Source organism: Ips typographus, linkage group LG3, assembly GCF_016097725.1.
Source record: "Ips typographus isolate SLU linkage group LG3, UJ_Ityp_2.0, whole genome shotgun sequence".
In the NCBI taxonomy this organism is placed as follows: Eukaryota; Metazoa; Arthropoda; class Insecta; order Coleoptera; family Curculionidae; genus Ips; species Ips typographus.
Genome location: NC_138424.1, coordinates 1,173,347 through 1,199,010, shown reverse-complemented (window position 1 = coordinate 1,199,010; position 25,664 = coordinate 1,173,347). Strand labels below are relative to the sequence as shown.

General features: G+C 33.7%; 2 protein-coding genes across 2 annotated transcripts in view; one reads left to right on the top strand and one right to left on the bottom strand.

The window, feature by feature from the left end:
* LOC145726559 (TWiK family of potassium channels protein 7) overlaps positions 1-25,664 on the top strand; it is a 160,273-nt gene that overhangs the window by 15,199 nt on the left and 119,410 nt on the right. The gene's annotated exons all lie outside the window — the stretch shown is intronic.
* On the bottom strand, positions 22,398-25,201 carry LOC145725938 (uncharacterized). Its single transcript, XM_081974861.1, has 4 exons — positions 25,188-25,201; positions 23,373-23,650; positions 23,172-23,227; positions 22,398-23,036 (listed from the first exon to the last, which is right to left on the bottom strand). Exons 1-4 carry the CDS (start codon positions 25,199-25,201, stop codon positions 22,398-22,400), a joined length of 987 nt encoding a protein of 328 aa, XP_081830987.1.

The window sequence follows — 25,664 nt, the reverse complement described above, 5'->3', positions numbered from 1 at the left end:
AAACTTTCACCAAGTCGATTTTGAAAATTGTGCATGACCTGGTGCAAAGCGTCAGTCAGGTTATTGCTTCGATCTCCTCTGTAATTCTTGTTTTGAGTGCGGGTAGGGTTTTGGGATGGGTATTGTAAACTACACTCTTTAAGTAACCCCATAAATAAAAATCCCATACTGATAAATCGGGGGAACGATGCGGCCAAACAACATCACTGTTCCTGGAAATGACGTGATTACCAAACAGGCGCTAGCATGGTAACATAATGCTCAGAAGTTACTGTCACTGTGTTTCTCTGATCATCTTCAAAAAAATACGACCCTATTACCCCTCTCGAGCAGAAACTGGACACCATACAGTAGCCTTAGGGCTGTGCAGAGGACGTTGATGAAGAACACCAGGATTTTGTTGTGCCTAGTAGCGGCAGTTCTCCTTGTTAACGTTGTTCAAGTCTTTTTGCGCCACCCTGTACTTAGAAACTTATTACAAACCAAGCTGGAGTTTTATAAAATATAAAACTCAACATGCTGTATATATTTCTATTTTGTCCGACACAAGGAAGCCCATAAATAAACCCAACAAAACAAAATTATTATTGTATTCCGAATAATGCAAAGGCATAATTCACTACTCCAATCTGCGACCTATCAACACAACCCATAATACATCCCTCATCTAAAACCGGCATACATCGAAGGTAACTTCCCCTCTCGCTCTGCCCCTTTCCTTTCTGCCGCCCTTTGGGCCCCTCAAATTCTCACAAGTCAAGTCGGAAAGTTAAAGTTTCCAGGCTGCTCGAGGGTTGTCGAAGGAATAAGATAAATTAACACTGCATTCCTGAGTGGTCTTGTTTACGTTTTGATGGTCTGCGAATATGAAAAATACCCGCCGGAGATTCAGAAAAGTTTTGTCAACTTCTGTTCTTAAAAGAAAATTGGATAATTACAATTCTTAGTTAAAGTTTTAAGTAAGAAGCTTTTTTCAAAAAGAGGTAACAATAAAATTAAAAATATTTTGTTCGGCATTAAAACAAAACATACAAATTTAATAAAAGTAGGGTTCTTCTTCAAACATTTGGAACAAAAGAGCAAATCATCCTTTCCGTTTTCATTTAGCGAAACAAAAGGCAATAATTATTTTTGCTTTCAAACCCCTTTTTCCAGAACGACCTACATAATAATATTGAGGTAAGGTAAGAAATAAATTTCGTAGAGGAATTAAAGGAATTTCTCAATCATGACCTGGAATTCCTGGATATTGAATCGTTACGGATTTTAAGTAAGGCGGGCTCTTTGTTTGGAAATTCCTTTTCTTCATTACCGCTGTTGTAACATTGCGCGAGTTTATTTTACCTTTAATTATCTTTATTTGTTTTTCTACAGCAAATTTATTAGACCTGAAAAGAAAATCGATCACATCTGGTACGACGACGATCCCATTTAACGGAATCGATTCTCGTTTTCAGTAGTAAATAAATTTCGAGGAGCGTGTATTGTGAGGAATCAGCGATTACGAACCCCATTTTGAGGGTTAAATCCCCGAAAATCGGTAAATTCCTGCTACGGCCCTATTGTTCCAAGATATCTTATGCCCTTTGATTTAAAAGGGTCGCGTATATACTCGAACCAATGAACCGCGAAAAGGTCGGGCATTATTTTGCCAGACCCAATAAAACTGTACATTGTTGGGTCGCCAATTGCCAGTTAATGGTGTTTCTACAATTTCATTCCTTTTTTTTTGGTCAATATGTCACGAACGGTAGTTTTAATGTTTTGATGAAGCTAAATAATTATTTAAGTGACTGTTACAAGTATAAGTTATTTTTCTACTACCAATCCAAAGGTATTGGCACAGTCAAAGTCAAAATTTAAAATTCAAAATATTTTCCGAAAAAATCGAAAGGGGTACTACCCTTTGAAAAATTTCAAAATTTCATTTTTTATTTTTTTATAAAAAAACGGTACATTTTACAAAAAAATGGTACATAAGAAAAAAGATGCGTCTCATCGAGGTCCATACCCAATAAAATTTTCAGCTCGATCAATTGAACCATTTCTGAGATATTAAGGAAAATGCCCGAAAATTTTCAGTCAACTTTGACGCCCTCTTGCGGCCAAACGGTACCACTTAGCAGTGCGCAGTTTTCACCAATGGATAGTCCCATTCATTGGCTATCTATAATCCTATTATGTGTCTATAGTAAATGTTTTAAATAACAGAGTTATTCAGGATTGAACCAACCGATGCACAAAAATTTTGTCCAAATGAGGATTTTTTGGACCGCTCGATGGGTTCCATATCTGAGTACCATAATATTGGCACTATCGCTTTGAAATTCACATCATCGACTAATTCGGACCTGATAAGTCCAAATCTGGTGTCAGATTGACAATAAGTGGTTTCCGAGTTAACCCATAAAAACCCATTTTTACGCACATTTTACGTCATAACTCCCTTATTAAAGCCAATCTGTCACTTTGACACTATAAGTTAAACTTCTACTACTAATCCAAAGGTATTTGCACAGTCAAAGTCAAATTTAAAAATTCAAAATTTTTTCCAAAAAAATCGAAAGGGGTACCCTTTGAAAAATTTCAAAATTTTAGTTTTTATTTTTTTATAAAAAAAACGGTACATTTTACGAAAAAATGGTACATTAGGAAAAAAATTGTTCAGTGACTGTTACGTCACATTATTTCACTAGACAAAGATCAAGTAAAAATTTAGAAATTTTGAAAGTGTCAAAGACGTCTAAATGCTACTGAGAACCTTGTTAAAAATACCAGAAAGTTCTATAGTGTTTTCAACCTTTCCAGAATTATTATTTAAAATTTGCTAGAGCCTTCTACAAGTGTTTTTTAAACTTTTCTGGAATTAGTACAAGCAAAAAGCACAAAGTCAATCTCCAGAAAGTAGCTAAAAGTTTCGAGAGTATAAACGACTCATCCTCAGAGGCTACAAAACTTACTGTGTGTTAAAATAAAAATAAATCGTTCAAGACATTAGAAGCTTACCTAAAATTCACGGATTTGTCACATGTCCGCTAGCTGTCATTCTATAAGAGGGGACAGCATCAGCCAGAACTGTTTTATTTTTATTTTAACACACTGTATATTTTATAGCTCTTGAGGATGAGTCGTTTATGCTTTTTGCTTGTACCGGGTGACCCAATAAGATTGTTCCTCGACCATATCTCATAATCTCATTTTCTCAATATTTCAGGTTAGGAACGAGAATTTGAAAAACTGTTTTCACTGGCCTATTTGGATGTTATTTGGCTACTTTTTCATAAAGAAAAAGTTATATCATTCCATTTGGTTTTTTTTTGGAGTTTGAGTCATGGTGTCAAAAGTAGCCCCCTGGCGCAGAAAGATTCAACTAAATTAACTATATTTTGGTTGATTCTTTTTGCCCAAGAAATGCTTTTTTCAACGATACCGAATTTGTTAAAATTGGTCAAACCGTTAAGAAGTTAAAGCAGGTTATTGCAAAAACAATTGAACACCTCACGCCATCTTTATTTTTGAAATAACAGAAATTTGTTTCTTACGAAAATGATAGATAAATTGGTTTGCTTTAAAAATGAGGAAAAAAAAACTCTAGTTTATTGTGCAAAATTTATAGAAAATGCAATTTAAAAATTTAAGATGGCAGTTACGGCCTCTGGTGGTCATTTTTTGAACTTAAAAATATTTTCCAGCGATTCTTCATGGCCGATTTAACTAAAAAAAAATTTACCCCAAAATCATACGACGAACAGTTCCCGAGATATGGTCGAGGAACAGTCTTATTGGGTCACCCGGTACTTACACTATAACTTCACTGTGTGAAGATGGATTACCTCTTTTCTTGTCTAGAATTGTTTAGATTGCCAGAATTGCCAGATGTCTCTAGAACCACTTTAAATGCTATTGAAAGTATTTTAAAAAGTGCCAGAGATTTCTAAAAGTGTTTGAAATCTTCTTAAAATTGTTTAAAATTGCCAGAAGCCTCTAAAACAATGTTGATACTGTGAGAAACCTCTAAGTGCTATTGAAAACCTTTTAAAAAGTGCCAGAGACTTCTACAAGTGTTTGAAATCATCCTAAAATAGTTTAAAATTACCAGAATCTTCTAAAACAATGTTGATACTCTCAGAGACCTCTAAATACTATGGAAAGTCTTTTAAAAAGTGCCAGAGATTTCTAAAAGTGTCTGAAATCTTCTTAAAATTTTTTAAAATTGCCAGAAGCTTCTAAAACAAAGTTGATACTGTTAGAGACCTCTAAATGCTATAGAAAGTCTTTTAAAAAGTGCCAGGGATTTCTAAAAGTGCTTGAAATCTTCTTAAAATTGTCTAAAATTGCCAGAAGCTTCTAAAACAATGTTGATACTGTCAGAGACCTCTAAATGCTATTGAAAACCTTTTAAAAAGTGCCAGAGACTTCTAAAAGTGTTTGAAATCATCCTAAAATAGTTTAAAATTGCCAGAAGCTTCTAAAACAATGTTGATACTCTCAGAGACCTCTAAATGCTATAGAAAGTCTTTTAAAAAGTGCCAGAAACTGCTACAAGTGTTTGAAATCTTCTTAAAATTGCCAGAGGCCTCTAAAACAATGTTGATACTGTGAGAGACCTCTAAGTGCTATTGAAAACCTTTTAAAAATTGCCAGAGACATCTACAACTTTCCTAAAATTGTTTAAAAATGACAGAAGCTTCTAAAACAATGTTGATACTGTGAGAGACCTCTAAATGCTATTGAAAATCTTTTAAAAAAAGGGCCAGAGACTTCTACAAGTGTTTGAAACCTTCCTAGAATTATTTAAAATTGATAGAGGCCTCTAAAACAATGTTGATACTATCAGAGACCTCTAAATGCTATAGAAAGTCTTTTAAAAAGTGCCAGGGATTTCTAAAAGTGTTTGAAATCTTCTTAAAATTGTCTAAAATTGCCAGAAGCTTCTAAAACAATGTTGATACTGTCAGAGACCTCTAAATACTATAGAAAGTCTTTTAAAAAGTGCCAGAGACTTCTAAAAGTGTTTGAAATCATCCTAAAATAGTTTAAAAGTGCCAGAAGCTTCTAAAACAATGTTGATACTGCCAGAGACCTCTAAATGCTACTGACAACCTTATAAAAAGTGCCAAAATCCTCTATGAGGATCTTAAATTTTTCCATAATTGTTTTAAATATTCACGGGCTTCTAGGACCATTTTGAAAATTCTAGAAACTCTGTTTTAGACATTGTTTTTGGTTGAAAAAACTTTTAGGATTTTTACTGTTTGTGGCTATGTTGAAACGATTTCCAGGATTATCTAGCTACTTTCCGTTCTATCCCTAAGTAAAACGTTAGTGGTCGAGTCTTGGATGTGTGGAATAGACATCTAATTTGTTGCCCTGTATATCCAGAATAATCGCGTGAGAAGGGTTTGGCTTGGCGGTTGACGTTACTTATTTCCGTCAGTCTTGCCATTATTGTATGTGCGGAATACTGGATCTATAGAGTGTTTAAAGCGGCAACACATACACACAAAACCCGTTCTGATAAATTTAAGGAGAAGCTTTTGCGACGTGACTTGCTTCGGTATCCATTTAACGCCCTCCCAAACATAAATAAAGTGGATCGTTGATGTATTGAGGACGTTAGCAGACAACGTTACCGTCCTATTAAAGCCTTTATCCATTCGATAAATCTCGATGTCGTCGTTTTTATGTTGTTTAGTTTTTTGATATAGTGCAAGCCGTTGTGGTTTGCGGTTACGTCATCTAGTTTATAGTTATGACTCTTGCCAAATATGATTCTTTTGTTCGTTTTTATTTAAAAAATGATCGCATCTTATAGCGTGTCCAAAAAGGGAGAAAATCGCGTTCGTTTTATTAAACAATGGGGGTGTCACCGACAGATTGCGCCCCATTAAATTGGGGCCCGCTCGAATAACAATTAGCGGTCGACAATCACGTTTTAGATTAGCACGTTCACTATGCTTTATGTACTTTAACCTAATCAAAACCTAAGTTCAGTATAAAATCATTACCCATGCAGGCAAAGGAAGTAATTACTCTCATTTATTTTGGAGGTAAAAAGAAAAGGGTACAAGGAGCTCTTTTATCATTGAATAATATCTGCAAATTTTAAAGTGTCAAAGCGGTTTAGAACGGATTTTGACGTCACTAGCAGCTGCCAAAGTGTCTTAGGGTGACATGACAACTGTCAGCATCGTCACAGTGTTCCTTAGACAGAAGATTGTAGCGGTAAAAGTGATTTCAGCATGTTTTAAAGCGTTAAAGGTTTTTGACAGTTGTAACATTATCATCAGCTGTCAAAGTGTCTAGTCATTAATGACGTTTATTGACAGTTGTGACGTGTCTGTCTTAGCGTGACAAGATAAATGTCAGAAACGTCAAAAATGTCAAAGTTTACCCTCACTGACGTTAAGCTGTCAAAGTCACACTTTTAGTATGTTTTGTACTGTTTAAAGGCCAAAATGGATTTAACAGCTTTATGAGAGGATTTTTGACCGTTATAATGTCAATGTCATGTGATAACTATCAAACATGACCTTAATAAGCACCTAGAGCTATAAAAGTGACAATTTTGATTTTTTTAGTGACAACACGCATTTTACAGCTTTACTATAAATATATAGTAAAGCTGTTTATATTTACTATAAATATATAGTATATTTGACTGTTGTGACGTCATCATCAGCTGTCAAAGTGTCTTAGGGTGACGTACCATCTGTCAGCAACGTTAAAAATGCCAATGGTTATCATCAAACCGAACGTTGAGCTATTTAAGTGACAGTTTTGGTATGTTTTGAACTGTTGTAAGTAGATTTGACAGATTTTTGGCAGTTGGAACGTCATAATCAGCTGTCAAAGTGTCTTAAGGTCACGTGACAACGGTCAGCCACGTCACCAATAAAACTTTTGTGACCGGTTATTTGCCGGTAAGGTAAAGTAAAATTGGAAAATTAAAATTCAGTGTGACAGGAAAATTTATCAATTTTACCAGTAAATTCCAATTTGAACAGTAAATTTATGGGTCTAATTGCAATTTGCTTGAAAGATATCATTTATGGCTGTCATTAATTTGATTTTCTATATGATATCTTTCGTTGTCATTGAGTTTGTGTACAGGGTGGACAACTGACAATGCGAGGTACTGTATTTAGGAAACCAAAAATGATAATGATGTTTAAAACAAAAATTTTATTAAGTAATATGAATCTACATGAAATGGTATGGTATTTCTTGATTCTGTTGCTTAATCTTGTGGTTTTTGTTCTAATCAGTATCTCTCTAAATGTTGTTTTTGAGATATTAACTGTTAAACATTGGAATTTTGACTATTTGGAAGACTATAGCAGCATCTTACTTCTTTGAGATCTATCTTATGATTAAAACAAAAAAAAAATAATTAAAATGTTTTGATCATAAGATAGATCTTAAAAAAGTAAGATAGGAACATCTAAACCATTTTGCTCTATCTTCAACCGTTCCCCTGCTACAACCTTACAAATAGTGAAAATTCCATTGTTTAATAGTCAACATCTCGAAAACGACCACATTTAGAGCAAAACTAATTAAAGAAAAAACTATCTAGGTTAATCAACAGAAACAAGAAATAGCATAAGTTACTAGGGTTGTCGAACGAAAATCCGTTGTTGCCACTTATTTCATGTAGATGCGGCAACGCTGGAATCACGAAAATATTTTAAACATAACAATAATTAAGTTGCCAAATTTTTCATTTTTTTTTTTTAAATACGATTTTGTTTTTTTTTTAATGTCACTATCTTTTTCATGTTTCTGGCAACTCTTCGTATGGATAATTTTAAGTTATCCACACTGTATAGTCTCCAAATAGTACGTTATTGTTATTTCAATCAAAATTGTTAACATTTCCTGCATTAACAAAATTAAATTCCTATTTATTACGGTTCGCATTTCAGATATGCAATATTTGTATGCAATTCAACAATTTTGATATTACATTATTAAAGTTGATATTATATATTGATATACAATTTCCAATTTTTCGCTTTTGCATTTTATATTAGAAAGTTCCACGTGTATATGAATATCAAAAGCAAATTCAAAACTGGCTTGTAAATATACCAATATTTACTCTAGGGGTTAGGTAAAATGCAAACAAATTGGCTTCCCTCTTAAAAAAGAACAAATATAGCACCAGTTTACGAAAAGTCAACTCGATTTTACAGTCGAGCATTAAATGTCTCATTAAAGTTGTTTTTTTTGTCTTGTTTTGTTTCAGATTTCGCTCGTAAGTAGCAAAATATCTAGAAAATGTTGAATTATCGTAGCAAGAGCAGACAATAATCATCATTATATCCAAGTCAGGATTGAAGCGTAAAATTCCAGACTGGCAGTTTCTACTACAATCATTTCGTCGAGTTATTAAATGCAAAGTTTCGCGGACGGAAAAACTTTAAGCTTGGGAAACTTTGTACTTAATAAAGGTCCGCAAAGTGCAACGTCAGTGCCAGACGACGAGGGGCTTTTCCGGTAAAAATTATTTTTGTATTTCCTCCCCCATAAATGCCATGAAACAACCTTTTGTTTCCCGCCGGATTCCAATTTCAACGAAACCTTTTCCAGTGTAGATATGATTATCGGGTCGGATTACTTCGAAAAATGCGTACCATGGAAGAAAAATGGGGTGGTTTAGCCACGGGTCAACTGCCAGATCAATAAGGACTAAGCGGAATCTATATGTAGGCCAAAAGTGATGGCATCCTTATCAACCAAAAATAATGATTGTTTTTATTATGTCCATGAAAAGAGTGCTAGTTTGGTGTTAAATAAACAATGTTGTAATATCTTTGAACTGAATGTTTGAACCGTTCTGAAATTGTTTTGTTATTGTGATCTTGGCAACAGTTTAAGCGAAATCTATAGGAGTTCAAATAAAAAAGTTACAATCATGGCAATTTTTTATTTTGCTCCAGGAGGGTTCCAATGCACAGTAAAACGCATATTTATACCAAAGGACCTTAAATTAAGTGAAATAAGTGCAAAAAAAGAACTTTAAAATTTTTCATTTTTCAGAAAAATTGAAAGAATGGGGGAAAAATATAGGGGTCTTTTTGTACTGTTTTTTGAAATTCAATATCTCAGTAACATGAAGAGCTAAAGAGGCCAGTTTTGGCACATTTTATAGTATTTTTTATCCTCTTTCTAATGACGTTTAAGCGAAATCTATAGAAGTTCAAATAAAAAAGTTACAATCATTCAAAAATTGAAAAAATACCATTTTTGCAAAAAGTGCAATTTTGGCAAATTTTCATTTTGCTCTATAAGGGTTCTAATGCACAGCAAAGAGCATATTTATACCAAAGGACCTCAAATTAGGTAAAATAACCACTTTGAACCTTTCGAAAATTCGAAAAATGTAATTTTTTGTCAAAATTTTCAATTTTTTTTTTGGCTCCATAAAGGTTCTAATGCACAGCAAAGAGCATATTTATACCAAAGAACCTTAAATTAGGTGAAATAAGCGCAAAAATAACACTTTAAAATTTTTCATTTTTCAAAAAAATTGAAAGACAGGGGGGGGTATTAGGCGTCTTTTTTAAGTACTTTTTAAGATTCAATATCTCGATAACGTGAGGAGCTAGAGAGGCGAGTTTTGGCTCATTTTGTAGTATTTTTTATCCTCTTTCTAATGGCGAGTTAGCGAAATCTAGAAGAGTTCAAATAAAAAAGTTACAACTTTTCAAAAATTGAAAAAATGACAGTTTTGGTAAAAAGTGCATTTTTGGCAAATTTTCATTTTCCTCTATAAGGGTTCTAATGCACAGCAAAGGGCATATTTATACCAAAGAACCTTAAATTAGGTGAAATAAGCGCAAAAATAACACTTTAAAATTTTTCATTTTTCAAAAAAATTTAAAGAATGGGGGGGTATTAGGCGTCTTTTTTAAGTACTTTTTAAGATTCAATATCTCGATAACGTGAGGAGCTAGAGAGGCGAGTTTTGGCTCATTTTATAGTATTTTTTATCCTCTTTCTAATGGCGTTTAAGCGAAATCTATAGAAGTTCAAATAAAAAAGTTACAATCATTCAAAAATTGAAAAAATACCATTTTTGCAAAAAGTGCAATTTTGGCAAATTTTCATTTTGCTCTATAAGGGTTCTAATGCACAGCAAAGAGCATATTTATACCAAAGGACCTCAAATTAGGTAAAATAACCACTTTGAACCTTTCGAAAATTCGAAAAATGTAATTTTTTGTCAAAATTTTCAATTTTTTTTTTGGCTCCATAAAGGTTCTAATGCACAGCAAAGGGCATATTTATACCAAAGAACCTTAAATTAGGTGAAATAAGCGCAAAAATAACACTTTAAAATTTTTCATTTTTCAAAAAAATTTAAAGAATGGGGGGGTATTAGGCGTCTTTTTTAAGTACTTTTTAAGATTCAATATCTCGATAACGTGAGGAGATAGAGAGGCGAGTTTTGGCTCATTTTATAGTATTTTTTATCCTCTTTCTAATGGCGTTTAAGCGAAATCTATAGGAGTTCAAATAAAAAAGTTACAACCTTTCAAAAATTGAAAAAATACCATTTTTGCAAAAAGTGCAATTTTGGCAAATTTTCATTTTGCTCTATAAGGGTTCTAATGCACAGCAAAGAGCATATTTATACCAAAGGACCTCAAATTAGGTAAAATAACCACTTTGAACCTTTCGAAAATTCGAAAAATGTAATTTTTTGTCAAAATTTTCAATTTTTTTTTTGGCTCCATAAAGGTTCTAATGCACAGCAAAGGGCATATTTATACCAAAGAACCTTAAATTAGGTGAAATAAGCGCAAAAATAACACTTTAAAATTTTTCATTTTTCAAAAAAATTTAAAGAATGGGGGGGTATTAGGCGTCTTTTTTAAGTACTTTTTAAGATTCAATATCTCGATAACGTGAGGAGCTAGAGAGGCGAGTTTTGGCTCATTTTATAGTATTTTTTATCCTCTTTCTAATGGCGTTTAAGCGAAATCTATAGGAGTTCAAATAAAAAAGTTACAACCTTTCAAAAATTGAAAAAATGACAGTTTTGGTAAAAAGTGCATTTTTGGCAAATTTTCATTTTGCTCTATAAGGGTTCTAGTGCACAGCAAAGAGCATATTTATGCCAAAGAACCTTAAATTAGGTGAAATAAGCGCAAAAATAACACTTTAAAATTTTTCATTTTTCAAAAAAATTGAAAGAATGGGGGGGTATTAGGCGTCTTTTTTAAGTACTTTTTAAGATTCAATATCTCGATAACGTGAGGAGCTAGAGAGGCGAGTTTTGGCTCATTTTGTAGTATTTTTTATCCTCTTTCTAATGGCGAGTTAGCGAAATCTAGAAGAGTTCAAATAAAAAAGTTACAACCTTTCAAAAATTGAAAAAATACCATTTTTGCAAAAAGTGCAATTTTGGCAAATTTTCATTTTGCTCTATAAGGGTTCTAATGCACAGCAAAGAGCATATTTATACCAAAGGACCTCAAATTAGGTAAAATAACCACTTTGAACCTTTCGAAAATTCGAAAAATGTAATTTTTTGTCAAAATTTTCAATTTTTTTTTTGGCTCCATAAAGGTTCTAATGCACAGCAAAGGGCATATTTATACCAAAGAAACTTAAATTAGGTGAAATAAGCGCAAAAAAAAACACTTTAAAATTTTTCATTTTTCAAAAAAATTGAAAGAATGGGGGGGTATTAAGCGTCTTTTTTAAGTACTTTTTAAGATTCAATATCTCGATAACGTGAGGAGCTAGAGAGGCGAGTTTTGGCTCATTTTGTAGTATTTTTTATTCTCTTTCTAATGGCGAGTTAGCGAAATCTAGAAGAGTTCAAATAAAAAAGTTACAACCTTTCAAAAATTGAAAAAATGACGGTTTTGGTAAAAAGTGCATTTTTGGCAAATTTTCATTTTGCACTATAAGGGTTCTAATGCACAGCAAAGAGCATATTTATACCAAAGGACCTCAAATTAGGTAAAATAACCACTTTGAACCTTTCGAAAATTCGAAAAATGTAATTTTTTGTCAAAATTTTCAATTTTTTTTTTGGCTCCATAAAGGTTCTAATGCACAGCAAAGGGCATATTTATACCAAAGAAACTTAAATTAGGTGAAATAAGCGCAAAAAAAAACACTTTAAAATTTTTCATTTTTCAAAAAAATTGAAAGAATGGGGGGGTATTAAGCGTCTTTTTTAAGTACTTTTTAAGATTCAATATCTCGATAACGTGAGGAGCTAGAGAGGCGAGTTTTGGCTCATTTTGTAGTATTTTTTATTCTCTTTCTAATGGCGAGTTAGCGAAATCTAGAAGAGTTCAAATAAAAAAGTTACAACCTTTCAAAAATTGAAAAAATGACGGTTTTGGTAAAAAGTGCATTTTTGGCAAATTTTCATTTTGCACTATAAGGGTTCTAATGCACAGCAAAGAGCATATTTATACCAAAGGACCTCAAATTAGGTAAAATAACCACTTTGAACCTTTCGAAAATTCGAAAAATGTAATTTTTTGTCAACATTTTCAATTTTTTTTTTTTTTTTTTTCCACTCAAATTCAGTTAAGAAACTTAAAAATAGAAAAATTACATTTTTGTAAAAAATAAAGAATTTACAGAATTTCACTTTTTATTATTCTAGCACAGTGGACGTTGTATGTATAATTGGTCAAAAAAAGCAGTTTTCAGCTTGCTGCTTTTTCTTGACCAACTACTATGCCAATACCTCACCTGTGTACCACTTTTTTTTTAGTAAAACCCACAACCTAACCTAACAAAACAAAATAAGTAAAAATAGGTTTTCCCTATTTCCAGTTGCTTTATATTCATATGCAAAAAATCGAACCGTTCCCATGAGCGATACATTATAAATCAGCAGAATTTCTGTAGTATCACAACCAGTTTTCGCCTTTTTATTGAAAAGACGAATGTTTACCCGAAAGACGTCACTTTAAAATAACATCCCTTAAAAGGGTCTTATTTCTTGTCAAATTTCTTTTTTATTGTAGAATCGAACTAATACCAAAACACTTGCTATCGTGTACGTAAAGTTTTTTTTGTCAACAGCTTTAAACGTGATAAGATTGATTGAGGATTAGGGTTCCGGCTGCAAAAACCAATTTCCGAATGAATAACGACACTTTAGGGAAATTTACTGTGCGAAATGCTGGCGTAGATTTATTTAATTTGCTGCACTCCATCCCCCGTAATTCTTTTCAAATAGTTGAACAAAAATTGATAATTGTGACCTTTTCCCAGTTTATAGTTAAAGGGTGAAAACAAACAATGGCATTGTTCCTATTCGGGCCTTGAATCGCCTTCAAGTTTCATAAAAGGAAAACTCTGGATGAAATATGATGAATAACCGGCAACAGGGAATTTCGATAAATGCAAAACGAAAATTAATAAATGCGTTAGTAGTCGTCAACGCTACTAAGTCCCTTTTGAGCCAATATAATCAATCATAATAACGGAGACTCCATTTTCAATTTTGGCTAATTCATCATTTGTTACTTTCTTGTTGGTTACCAGTTTCGGTTTATATTTCCCAATACGTGAGTTTTTATAATCCTGGAAAAGCATTCAATTTTTTTCCTTTGACAGATTATAAATTGAATTACTGAAATATTATGCAAAGTTTCCGTTTTAGTTACTTAACAAAAACAACGAGGTAAATTAACTTTTCCGCAAACCCTTAAATAATTCAATTTCGTATTTGAGACGCTTTCGCCGCTATTTTCCAGGACTTTTTCCCTGGATAAACAACCGAATCTAATTGGAAAATATTTTAGTAATGAACGCGTGCGTATGCTGCCAGGTCAGCGTTCCAGACCCAAATTCCTGGAATAAAAACTTTGAAAAACATAAAACTCGGAAAGTTGGAATTTCCAGACCGAAAAATTTTGTCCGGGAAGTCAAATTAATAATTCATGCATTTCTACGTATATTAGAGTGTAACAGTATTTTTGTTTGGGATTGACTGTAAGTAGTAATTTATTATGTATTTTTGACTTTTTTTAGTGCTCTATTCAGAATATCCTCTCTTTTATTGTTAATGCAAAATTAATATTTTAAACAGGGTTTTAGATGGTTTAATACTTATTTACATTACTAGTGTGGTATGAGCATTTTTATAGTTCATTAATTTGCCCTACCACACGAGTATTTTACAATATTTTATCTACGATTAATACGGGAATTATCAATTTTTAACTCTAACTTTGAGTTACGTACTGATTTTACAGTCACTAGTGCGAGAATGATTGTTTTATTGTACTCTTAGGGTGCTTTTCCGCACTGCAATAAAATCAATTATTATCGCACTAGTCACTGTAAAATCATTACGTAACTCAAAGGAAGCTCTGTAATGGATCATTACGATGCTAGTAGTAGATAAGAACACTTAAAAATTTCTTTGCAAAAGGTTAGGTTAGGTTAGTGCTTTGACGACACTTGTTTTCCTCTTTTTATTTATTGAAAAAATGATGCTAAAGCTTAACCAAACCAAAACCACTAACCTAACCTAAATAAAAGAGCTACCTCTTCAAAATTTGATTTTGTTAATTTTTGGCTCCAGAAGGGTTCCAATGCTCAGCAAAACACATATTTGCCCTAAAAGACCTTAAATTAGAAGCACATTAAAAATTTAATTTTTTTAAAAAAATTAATAAATTAGGGGTTATTAGGAATCTATTTTAACTACTTTTTGAAATTTAATATCTCGGGAACGTAAAGAGGTAGAAATATCAGTTTTGGCTCATTTTGTAGTATTTTTCAAGCAAATTTGAATGGCGGGTTAGTACTTTGACGACATTTGTTTTCCTCTTTTTATTTATTGAAAAAATGATGCTAAAGCTTAACCAAACCAAAACCACTAACCTAACCTAAATGTAAAAGAGCCACGACTCTCCAAAAATTGAAATAATCAATTTTGTTAATTTTTTGCTCCAGAAGGATTCCAATGCTCAGCAAAAAACATATTTGCCCTAAAAGACCTTAAATTAGAAGCACATTAAAAATTTAAATTTTTTAAAAAAAAATAAGAAATTAGGGGTTATTAGGAATCTATTTTAACTACTAGAAGAGTTCAAATAAAAAAGTTACAACCTTTAAAAAATTGAAAAAATGACAGTTTTGGTAAAAAGTGCATTTTTGGCAAATTTTCATTTTGCTCTATAAGGGTTCTAATGCACAGCAAAGGGCATATTTATACCAAAGGACCTCAAATTAGGTAAAATAACCACTTTGAACCTTTCGAAAATTCGAAAAATGTAATTTTTTGTCAAAATTTTCAATTTTTTTTTTGGCTCCATAAAGGTTCTAATGCACAGCAAAGGGCATATTTATACCAAAGAACCTTAAATTAGGTGAAATAAGCGCAAAAAAAACACTTTAAAATTTTTCATTTTTCAAAAAAATTGAAAGAATGGGGGGGTATTAGGCGTCTTTTTTAAGTACTTTTTAAGATTCAATATCTCGATAACGTGAGGAGCTAGAGAGGCCATTTTGAACTCATTTTGTAGTATTTTTTATTCTCTTTCTAATGGCGTTTAAGCGAAATCTATAGGAGTTCAAATAAAAAAGTTACAATCATTCAAAAATTGAAAAAATACCATTTTTGCAAAAAGTGCAATTTTGGCAATTTTTTATTTTGCTCCAGGAGTGTTCCAATGCACAGTAAAACGCATATTTATACCAAAGGACCTTAAATTAAGTGAAATAAGTGCAAAAAAAGCACTTTAAAATTTTTAATTTTTCAGAAAAATTAAAAGAATGGGGGGGTATTAGGGGTCTTTTTGTACTGTTTTTTAAAATTCAATATCTCGGTAACATGAAGATCTAGAGAGGCCAGTTTTGGCTCATTTTATAGTATTTTTTATCCTCTTTCTAATGGCGTTTAAGCGAAATCTATAGGAGTTCAAATAAAAAAGTTACAATCATTCAAAAATTGAAAAAATACCATTTTTGCAAAAAGTGCAATTTTGGAAATTTTTTATTTTGCTTCAAGGGTGTTCCAATGCCTAAAAGACCTTAAATTAGAAACACATTAAAAATTTAAATTTTTTTAAAAAAATTAAGAAATTAGGGGTTATTAGGAATCTATTTTAACTACTTTTTGAAATTTAATATCTCGGGAACGTAAAGGGGTAGAAATACTATTTTTGGCTCATTTTGTAGTATTTTTCAAGCTAATTCTACTGGCGAGTTAGTTAAATTAAAAGGTCTTCAAATAAAGAAACTGCGACTTTTCAAAAATTGCAAAAAAGCAAAGCAACAAAAACTAACGGTTGGAGTTGACGTGGTTTCGTTTAAGAGTAATTTATATTCATTGTGTTTGATTATACCTTTGCTAGACTAGCAGACTTAAATTTCACAATTGTCACATGACAGTCCATTGTGTACGATTAGCGCAGTCACGTGATAACTCTCAGATTATCATCTGATTTTTGATTGCTACTTAAGTTATTCACTAATATTAAAAAGTCTGTTTTTCAACAAGTTTTATGTTTTAAATAGCTAAAAGACAAGTTAAACTAATTTAAAAGTTTCCTTACATTGTAAGTTAATACTAACTTTGTAAATCAACCTATATTTTAACCAAAATACAGACAAAATGATTGATGATTAACATTATTCGGGTATTTAAAGATAGTGTATACTATACAGGTGGAAAAAAGTTGGTTGCGGTACATATTCACGGTGGAGGCATAATAAAACTTTTCCTGACCCATTTAAACTCTCTTGAAAGTTCTGAAACGTAAAGCTATTTGTTCAACAACGACACGCCGATTTCCGATTCGCCATGTTTGCGTTTAGAAAACGAGAAAAGTTCTACAACATTATCACTCTCTAAGGTTTGTTTTCTGTGATTAACTGTATTAGTAGAAAAGTAGGTTAATAATGTTAACTAGGTCTGGAAAGGATTCAAATCGAGGGAAACTTCTCAATTCGAAGATTAGCAGAATTATGAGCGACTAATGAACTCAGGAGCAAATAAAATTTGCATGGAAATTGCCAGAGATTTTTTCCACCCCTCTGGACCGTCAAAACGAGGTTCTTTATCTAGTCTGGAAAATTGAATTAAATAATTTCAGTTCCCGAGGTGCGATTCGTTAATTACGTTCTATTTAAAACGAATCAACAAGAGTAATCGAGTTATCTGTATGGTCTTCCGCTCTAACACAAAATTTAATACAAAAAATTGAGGAAAAAATAAATATAGAGAGAAAAAATTATTAATAGCTCCAGTAAGTGGTGATTAAAATGCTAGAGGGGTATTGCGTTGAGAGGGTAATTTATCAGAGGGTGCACCTGCCCCTCAAGTCAGATTGATGGCCGGAATAATAGCGGGGGCCATATTGAAAAAATACGGCCGATTTAGAAGGGTTTTTCAAGTGTTTCTTAATTTTCCCTTTTTCTTTTCAAGATGTACGGCACGTAAAGTTGTTATTTTTCGATAAATTTATTATTCAACAAAGCACACTCTTCTTGTAAAGTTTACTTATGATAAAGAACACCATATATAAGGTGTTTAAAAATTTGTTTTGACAAAAGAATTTATGGTAAGGAGTAAACAAATTATTGCAGTTTACAGCTTTATGGTGTGAGTTTGACAGCTGTCCATTGAAAAACATCAAACTGATGGTCACGTGACTCTCTGTTTAATACTTATATCCGTTTTCCCTGGCTAAGTTGAGTTTAAGGTCAGCTTAGATAAGTGTAATTTAGACTGTGTTATTTCGCGCCTGATCTGTCACATTCAAACCTTAATTTAGCAGAGGTGTAGTTTTGACAATTTGACAATGAGTTTTATTAACTCTATTTTACTACTAACTTTAAACTCTATTTTATGATGACAGAACTGTCAAAGTTAACCAGAGAAAGTATAGTTAAGCAAAATCAAAACTGCTTACTTAAAAAGAGTCATGTGATCTTCAAGGTTCCATTTGACGCTCGAAAATAGTCACGTGACCCTCAGAACAACATTTCGTCCTTAAATATGGTCACGTGACTGTAAGAATACTGTTTTAAATTTAAGAAGAGTGATGTGATCTTTAAGGTTCCATTTGACGCTCGAAAATAGTCACGTGACCCTCAGAACAACATTTCGTATTTAAATATGGTCACGTGACTGCAAGAATACTGTTTTAAACTTAAAAAGAGTCATGTGATCTTCAAGGTTCCATTTGACGCTCGAAAATAGTCACGTGACCCTCAGAATAACATTTCGTCCTTAAATATGGTCACGTGACTGTAAGAATACTGTTTTAAACTTAAAAAGAGTCATGTGATCTTCAAGGTTCCATTTGACGCTCGAAAATAGTCACGTGACCCTCAGAACAACATTTCGTCCTTAAATATGGTCACGTGACTGTAAGAATACTGTTTTAAATTTAAGAAGAGTGATGTGATCTTCAAGGTTCCATTTGACGCTCGAAAATAGTCACGTGACCCTCAGAATAACATTTCGTCCTTAAATATGGTCACGTGACTGTAAGAATATTGTTTTAAACTTAAAAAGAGTCATGTGATCTTCAAGGTTCCATTTGACGCTCGAAAATAGTCACGTGACCCTCAGAATAACATTTCGTCCTTAAATATGGTCACGTGACTGTAAGAATATTGTTTTAAACTTAAAAAGAGTCATGTGATCTTCAAGGTTCCATTTGACGCTCGAAAATAGTCACGTGACCCTCAGAACAACATTTCGTCCTTAAATATGGTCACGTGACTGCAAGAATACTGTTTTAGATTTAAGAAGAGTGATGTGATCTTCAAGGTTCCATTTGACGCTCGAAAATAGTCACGTGACCCTCAGAATAACATTTCGTATTTAAATATGGTCACGTGACTGCAAGAATACTGTTTTAAACTTAAAAAGAGTCATGTGATCTTCAAGGTTCCATTTGACGCTCGAAAATAGTCACGTGACCCTCAGAACAACATTTCGTCCTTAAATATGGTCACGTGACTGCAAGAATACTGTTTTAGATTTAAGAAGAGTGATGTGATCTTCAAGGTTCCATTTGACGCTCGAAAATAGTCACGTGACCCTCAGAATAACATTTCGTATTTAAATATGGTCACGTGACTGCAAGAATACTGTTTTAAACTTAAAAAGAGTCATGTGATCTTCAAGGTTCCATTTGACGCTCGAAAATAGTCACGTGACCCTCAGAACAACATTTCGTCCTTAAATATGGTCACGTGACTGCAAGAATACTGTTTTAGATTTAAGAAGAGTGATGTGATCTTCAAGATTCCATTTGACGCTCGAAAACAGTCACGTGACCCTCAGAACAACATTTCGTCCTTAAATATGGTCACGTGACTGTAAGAATACTGTTTTAAACTTAAGAAGAGTCATGTGATCTTCAAGGTTCCATTTGACGCTCGAAAATAGTCACGTGACCCTCAGAACAACATTTCGTATTTAAATATGGTCACGTGACTGCAAGAATACTGTTTTAAACTTAAAAAGAGTCATGTGATCTTCAAGGTTCCATTTGACGCTCGAAAATAGTCACGTGACCCTCAGAACAACATTTCGTCCTTAAATATGGTCACGTGACTGTAAGAATACTGTTTTAAACTTAAGAAGAGTGATGTGATCTTTAAGGTTCCATTTGACGCTCGAAAATAGTCACGTGACCCTCAGAACAACATTTCGTATTTAAATATGGTCACGTGACTGCAAGAATACTGTTTTAAACTTAAAAAGAGTCATGTGATCTTCAAGGTTCCATTTGACGCTCGAAAATAGTCACGTGACCCTCAGAACAACATTTCGTATTTAAATATGGTCACGTGACTGCAAGAATACTGTTTTAAACTTAAAAAGAGTCATGTGATCTTCAAGGTTCCATTTGACGCTCGAAAATAGTCACGTGACCATCAGAACAACATTTCGTCCTTAAATATGGTCACGTGACTGCAAGAATACTGTTTTAGATTTAATAAGAGTGATGTAATCTTCAAGATTCCATTTGACGCTCGAAAATAGTCACGTGACCTTTTGTAGGTAAATTTGATAGTTGAAAACGATCACGTGACTCTCGGAACAACATTTCGGCCTTAAATATGGTCACGTGACTGCAAGAGAGTCATGTGATCTTAAAGATTCCACTGTAAACTTCCTTAATTTATGAAGTTTTTTAACAATTTTTTTGGTTAATTAGTTGGGTTAAATCAAAATATCATTAAACACCTTATAATGGTAAAATTAACAATTTTTCTAGTAAACTTTTTTAACTATAGTTTATTAAGAAAAAAGTTTCCATTTTAACTAAGTTTCCCACCATTAACACTTTTGTTTTATTTCCTCTAGAAAACTTTTCTAAAGTTTTCCACAGGGCAATAAATAAAGCTGGTCTTGAAAGCAGTTTTCGCGAAAATAAAATTCAACTAGTAAAAACAACGAAAATTACACTATTGATATGCCAAAGTAGTGTTTTAGTGGGGATAAAAGCGAGTTGAAAGTTGACGGTTCTGTTCCTGTTATCCGGGCATCATATTTTTCCTAAATTTCCCCAAAGTGCAGTATTTCAGAGCGGTTTTAAGCTCTCGTAATAAGCGGAACAATAAATTCCCGTTCGCATTGAAAAGCAAGAGAAGTAGGAAAATAAAATATGCCAAAGTTTTCCAAATGCCGTGGATATTTTCTTAAAGAAAAACTTTTTAATTAACGGGGTTGGGTAGCGAAACGTTCAAGGACCGCTCGACGAAAACAATAGGGCATTTATCTCAGCTGTTTATTTTCGCTCTTATTTTTGAAATTATAAAGTTAAATGTATACTTTACAATAGCCCAACTTTGGACTTTTTAAAGGGCCGATGGGGGTTGGAAACTTGGTGACAAATAATAATTGAATTGTGCCTTTGACGCTCGTCTTAACGCGACGATGCACTTTGCTTAGTCAATTAACCCCAATTCTAATTGTCAGCGGTCTGTACAGTTTTGCCACAAAAATACCAACAAATTAAGTTTCCTCTCGTGAATTTATGGCAAAAGGCAAAAAGTTCGAAAAGAAATCGTTATCTTGGAACGAAACGTCCCGACGTTGTTAATTGCAAACATTTGTATAAACCCCCCCCATTTCCACCCTTGGTCCTCCTACCCCTCTTTAAACTGCAGCAAAACAAACCGCCGGACTGGGGAAGTATTTTAATTAAAAACTACTAGAAACTTTCATGTTTCTTTTTATTTAGAAATTCAGATTGGTTTTAAATAACTTAAAGTACAAATAACAAACGTAACAGTAGGTCAGCTATTTCAAAACTAAATTTTTATTTTGTTCTTATATTAAAAAAAATTTGATCTTTAAAAGTTTGTTTTTCTGTGACTGTTTAATAAAATGCCTATCACTCACTAGTTTTGGATAGATAATATCACCCATTACCTACCCCTGAGTAATGAGAGTCATTTCACGGCTAATACACACTGGTTCAGTCCACCTGCAGACACCACCAGTATACAGTGTGTCCCAAATTGGTTATACATGTATTGGGATCTCGAAAACGGTAAGAGGTACATAAATACTCGGAAACCCATGACGATAGATTTTTTCTAATTACGTCATCGTGTTCTACGTAAAAAAGTGCCTTAATAATGTTTTACTTTCAAAACTCTCTTTGGCTTTGATAAAGAGTGTTTAAAATGCAGCCTCTAACGTTTTCCCAATTTTCCGGAAAACGGAGAAAGATAATTTAATTTGGAAACCGGAAATAAGTTTCACATAAAATTCTCTAAAACTTCCCAATTTAACCGACTCTGTAGCTCTTACGGTTACAGAGATCCCAATACATGTAGAACCAATTTGGGACACACTGTACAGGAAAAATCAAAGTAAAATAAAGTGACGTATTATTAAATAGAAACAGAAATGTTTTGAACGTAACGTTTGTGAACATTTGCTTCTTCATTTGCCAAATTTAAAATATTTATCTTCCAGTGGCGACCTAGAAGTCCATAGTGTTTTATTCCTAAACCTTGATTTTCCTTTCTGTAACATTATTACGTCATATTTTTGACAGATAACATTTGACTGTTAGTTACCGCTCTGTTATAAACCAAGAAACTGTCAAATTCAATCCCATGGAGGTACAACACAAGGAAACATATTTGAAAAGTAACAAATTCAGTGTGACTTTGATTGAATGCATTTTATACCTTTATCAGTGAATTTTTGGCATTTGTGACATTTGGTTGTCTGTTTCTGATTTAATTTTAGTCTATTTTTAAGTAGGACAGCCATCAAAATTCTTTCAATAAAGCTGTAAATCCACAACACACTCTTTTTTTTTTTTTTTTTTTTCTTTCTCCATGGGTCTGTCGGCTGCCAGCTCCAGATAGCACGTAAGCCTAATGGCTTATTGTACTGTCCCCATGTTTGTGGTACTTTAGTTACACCAGTCCATTATCCCTGTTTCCCGTACGAGGTGAAGAAGGTCCTTGCTTGGTGCTCTTTGTATCTCTTTCAGTACTAACTTAGTTTTCCCGAAGATTGTTTGTCGCCTTTGACCAAGTGCTTCACATTCACATATGATGTGTTCAAACGTTTCGATTTCCTCCCCGCATAGTCTGCAGTCCAGGTTATCATCGAATAGTTTCATGGTGAAAAGGTGTTGTCTCACAGGTCCATGCCCTGTGAGAAGCGCTGTTAGGTCTTTCAGTTCTTTCCTGCTGTACTTTAGCAGTTCTTCAGCCTTATTTTTATTTGGTCCTGCAATAGCTTGCTTCCCATGCTTATTTCCTGGGTACGTCTTCCAGCGTTCCAGGTGTTTTGTGTTGATCCATTCTCCAGTGACCCGTCTTGTTGAGCATCTAGGTATGCCTACAGATGGTTCTGGTCCAATCATGTTTGCATTTGAGCCTTGCCTGGCAAGTTCATCTGCTTTTTCATTTCCAGGAATGCCTGAGTGACCTGGTACCCATACAAGTTTTACCCTGTTATGTTCTGCCAGTTCCGTAATTCTCTGTAGACACTCATCTACCAGTCTTGACGATGTTTTGCACGTAAGCAGTGCTTTCAAGGCCACCTGGCTATCAGTTATTATTAGAATTTGCTTATTTTTGTAAGTCCTTCTAATGTTTTCTTCTATGCACCATAACAGAGCATATATTTCCGTTTGAAAAACTGTGGCGTGTTTTCCTAGTGGTATGCTGATGCTTACCTTAGGTCTCTCGCCATAAACTCCTGCACCACTTCCCCTTTCCTGTCTAGATCCATCTGTGAACCATATTAGACAGTCCTGGGTCAGTTTTTTCGCATTATTTACCCAGAATTTTTGATCCAGTATTACCTCAAATTTCCTCTGAATGTGATATTTAGGACACATGTAATCCGATCTCATTTCAAGAATTGGATCCCTTACTGTGTTCCAAATTGATGTTGTACCTGTCGTTGTTTTGGTAAGCACATCTTGCCTCCCCTAAAATTATTAGGTCCAGTGGAGGCAGGTCTAATATAGCTTCCATGCTCGCAGTAGGAGTGGTTCTTATTGCACCAGTTATGCCTAGACAGGCCATTCGTTGAATCCTCTCTAGTTTGTGTATCGCAGTGTTTTGCATGACTTTTGGCCACCAGCTTACAGCTGCGTAAGTTATTGCTGGTCTGATCACCCTGGTGTACACCCAGTGCACCATACCAGGTCTGAGACCCCATACAACACACTCTTAAAATCCAGTAAAATCAGCATAAGCAGTACCAAACGTATTTTAAAGCTTTATGAGTAGAATTGTGACAGTTATGACATTTGGCCGCCAGTTAAAGTTCTGTCCTAAACCTAGAAACTGTCAAATTCAATCCCATGGAGGTACAAAACAAGGAAACATATTTGAAAAGTAACAAATTCAGTGTGACTTTGGCTGAATGCATTTTATACCTTTATCAGTGAATTTTTGGCATTTGTGACATTTGATTGTCTGTTTCTGATTTAATTTTAGGCTATTTTTAAATATGACAACCGTCAAATTCCTCTCCACAAAACAGTCTTAAAATCCAGTAAAATCAGCATAAGCAGTATGTCAAATTCAATCCTATGGAGGTACAAAACAAATTTCTGTGGTGTGACGGTGCAGTGTGGAATTTTCTCCCATTTCTTCTTTTTCGTTGTGAACACCACAGTGGTAGAAAAAGTATAGCATTCTACACGCATGTAATGGCTATTACTCAGTCGATTACTTACAAGAGTCGCCTTTGGCTCGTGTCGCTTGACAGTTTAATTGTGACAGATTTCCAAAAGACTAATATTCTCATATTTTTATTGTTCTACTCAACCGTTCTTCGCGATGTTTGATGATTATCAGTAATCATTAAAATTGATTTGAACCGAACACAAAAAATGGCTAATCTACATGTGCAGCATTTACGTAAATATCTGCACATTGAGTAGTTTGTGATTGGTCTCAGCTTCCTGTTTTTCTTCATCAATCACAAACTACGAACAGTACTACGATGCTACTCTCAAAATAGTATAGAGATTACACTTAAGTGACCCTGGTGTAGATTGATTACATTTTAATAAGTCGTTGTGTTACAATTGTACGTTGTTACTATATTTTTTATTTACGACACTGCAACATGTGCTTTTGGACGTTACCCAATTGCCAATAATAGAGAGTTATCAATTTTACGACCATACTTTGGCTTACTATCTTAAAGCAAATTTTCAAAGACTGATTTTACGACGTTACTGAATTCCCTTCTTTCATTCCACTATCGAGAGTTATTTTAAAGCGAATCCTATTTTTGCAATCGAGAAGGGGACCAATAAAATTTGCATAGAATGTACGTAAATGCAGCCAGATCCAGTTTACCGGAAAGGCCTTAGGGTCAGCGACAAGACATCCGGCGCCACCGTAAATATCCAACATTTCGACCGCAAAAATTATTTATTTCAATATGAAACGTCTTTTCAACCATCCAAATTGTATATTATAACCCCTTTTTGTGTGTGTTATGGGGGGGTCAAAACTATACAATTAAAACCGCCCGTCGAATGGCATTAGTAACTGAATATCGGAGGCAAACTGTGGCTCGCTTCCGAACAAAGCTACAACGATTTTCAATTAAGTTGCGAGTACGTTCTTAATCGGATTAATCACGAGAAGGAGAAAAGTTAGTAGTGTTGGCGGAAATGTCAGATTTCTCCAGTGGGAGCGAAACTTTCCTGGCGAACACAATTTACCTCTGATTGTCCATGTTATTACTACCCTGGAATTGTAGGTAAATTGCATTACTCACAGAAAAGTGTAGCAGCTTTTATGTGCAACGTCGTAAAATCAAGTTTACTTGATGAAATTTAGTTAAAGTGTAGCCTAGTAAATTTGTTGTTTTACTTAAATGGTTGCCATGTTATTTTAGCAAATTGCAAAAGATTGTTTCCTTACACCATCAGCTAAGTCTACGTGTGCTGCTTTTGAGCACAGTGGGTAGTTTGTGATTGGCCAAAAAATGCATCACAAACCGTCAACAGTGCTGTGATTTATGTAAATACTGCACAACACCAATTTCTGGTAAAACGTGCACAAAATGACTTTGTTGATGTAGTTATTAATACCTTTCACTAATTTGGTATCATTTTTCTGATTTCAGTTAAGTCTGTACGGCTGTAAGTACTGCAATTTGTTTCCTCATAACTAAAGTCTGGATTAAAAAAATTTTG

Excerpts from the sequence above, each read along its gene's own strand:
- LOC145725938 (XM_081974861.1), bottom strand. Across the intron at positions 23,228-23,372 it reads CAACATCAATTTGGAACACA|ATGGATCTAGACAGGAAAGG; the intron begins GTAAGGGATCCA and ends TATGGTTCACAG. Across the intron at positions 23,037-23,171 it reads TTTATGGCGAGAGACCTAAG|GTGGCCTTGAAAGCACTGCT; the intron begins GTAAGCATCAGC and ends ACTGATAGCCAG.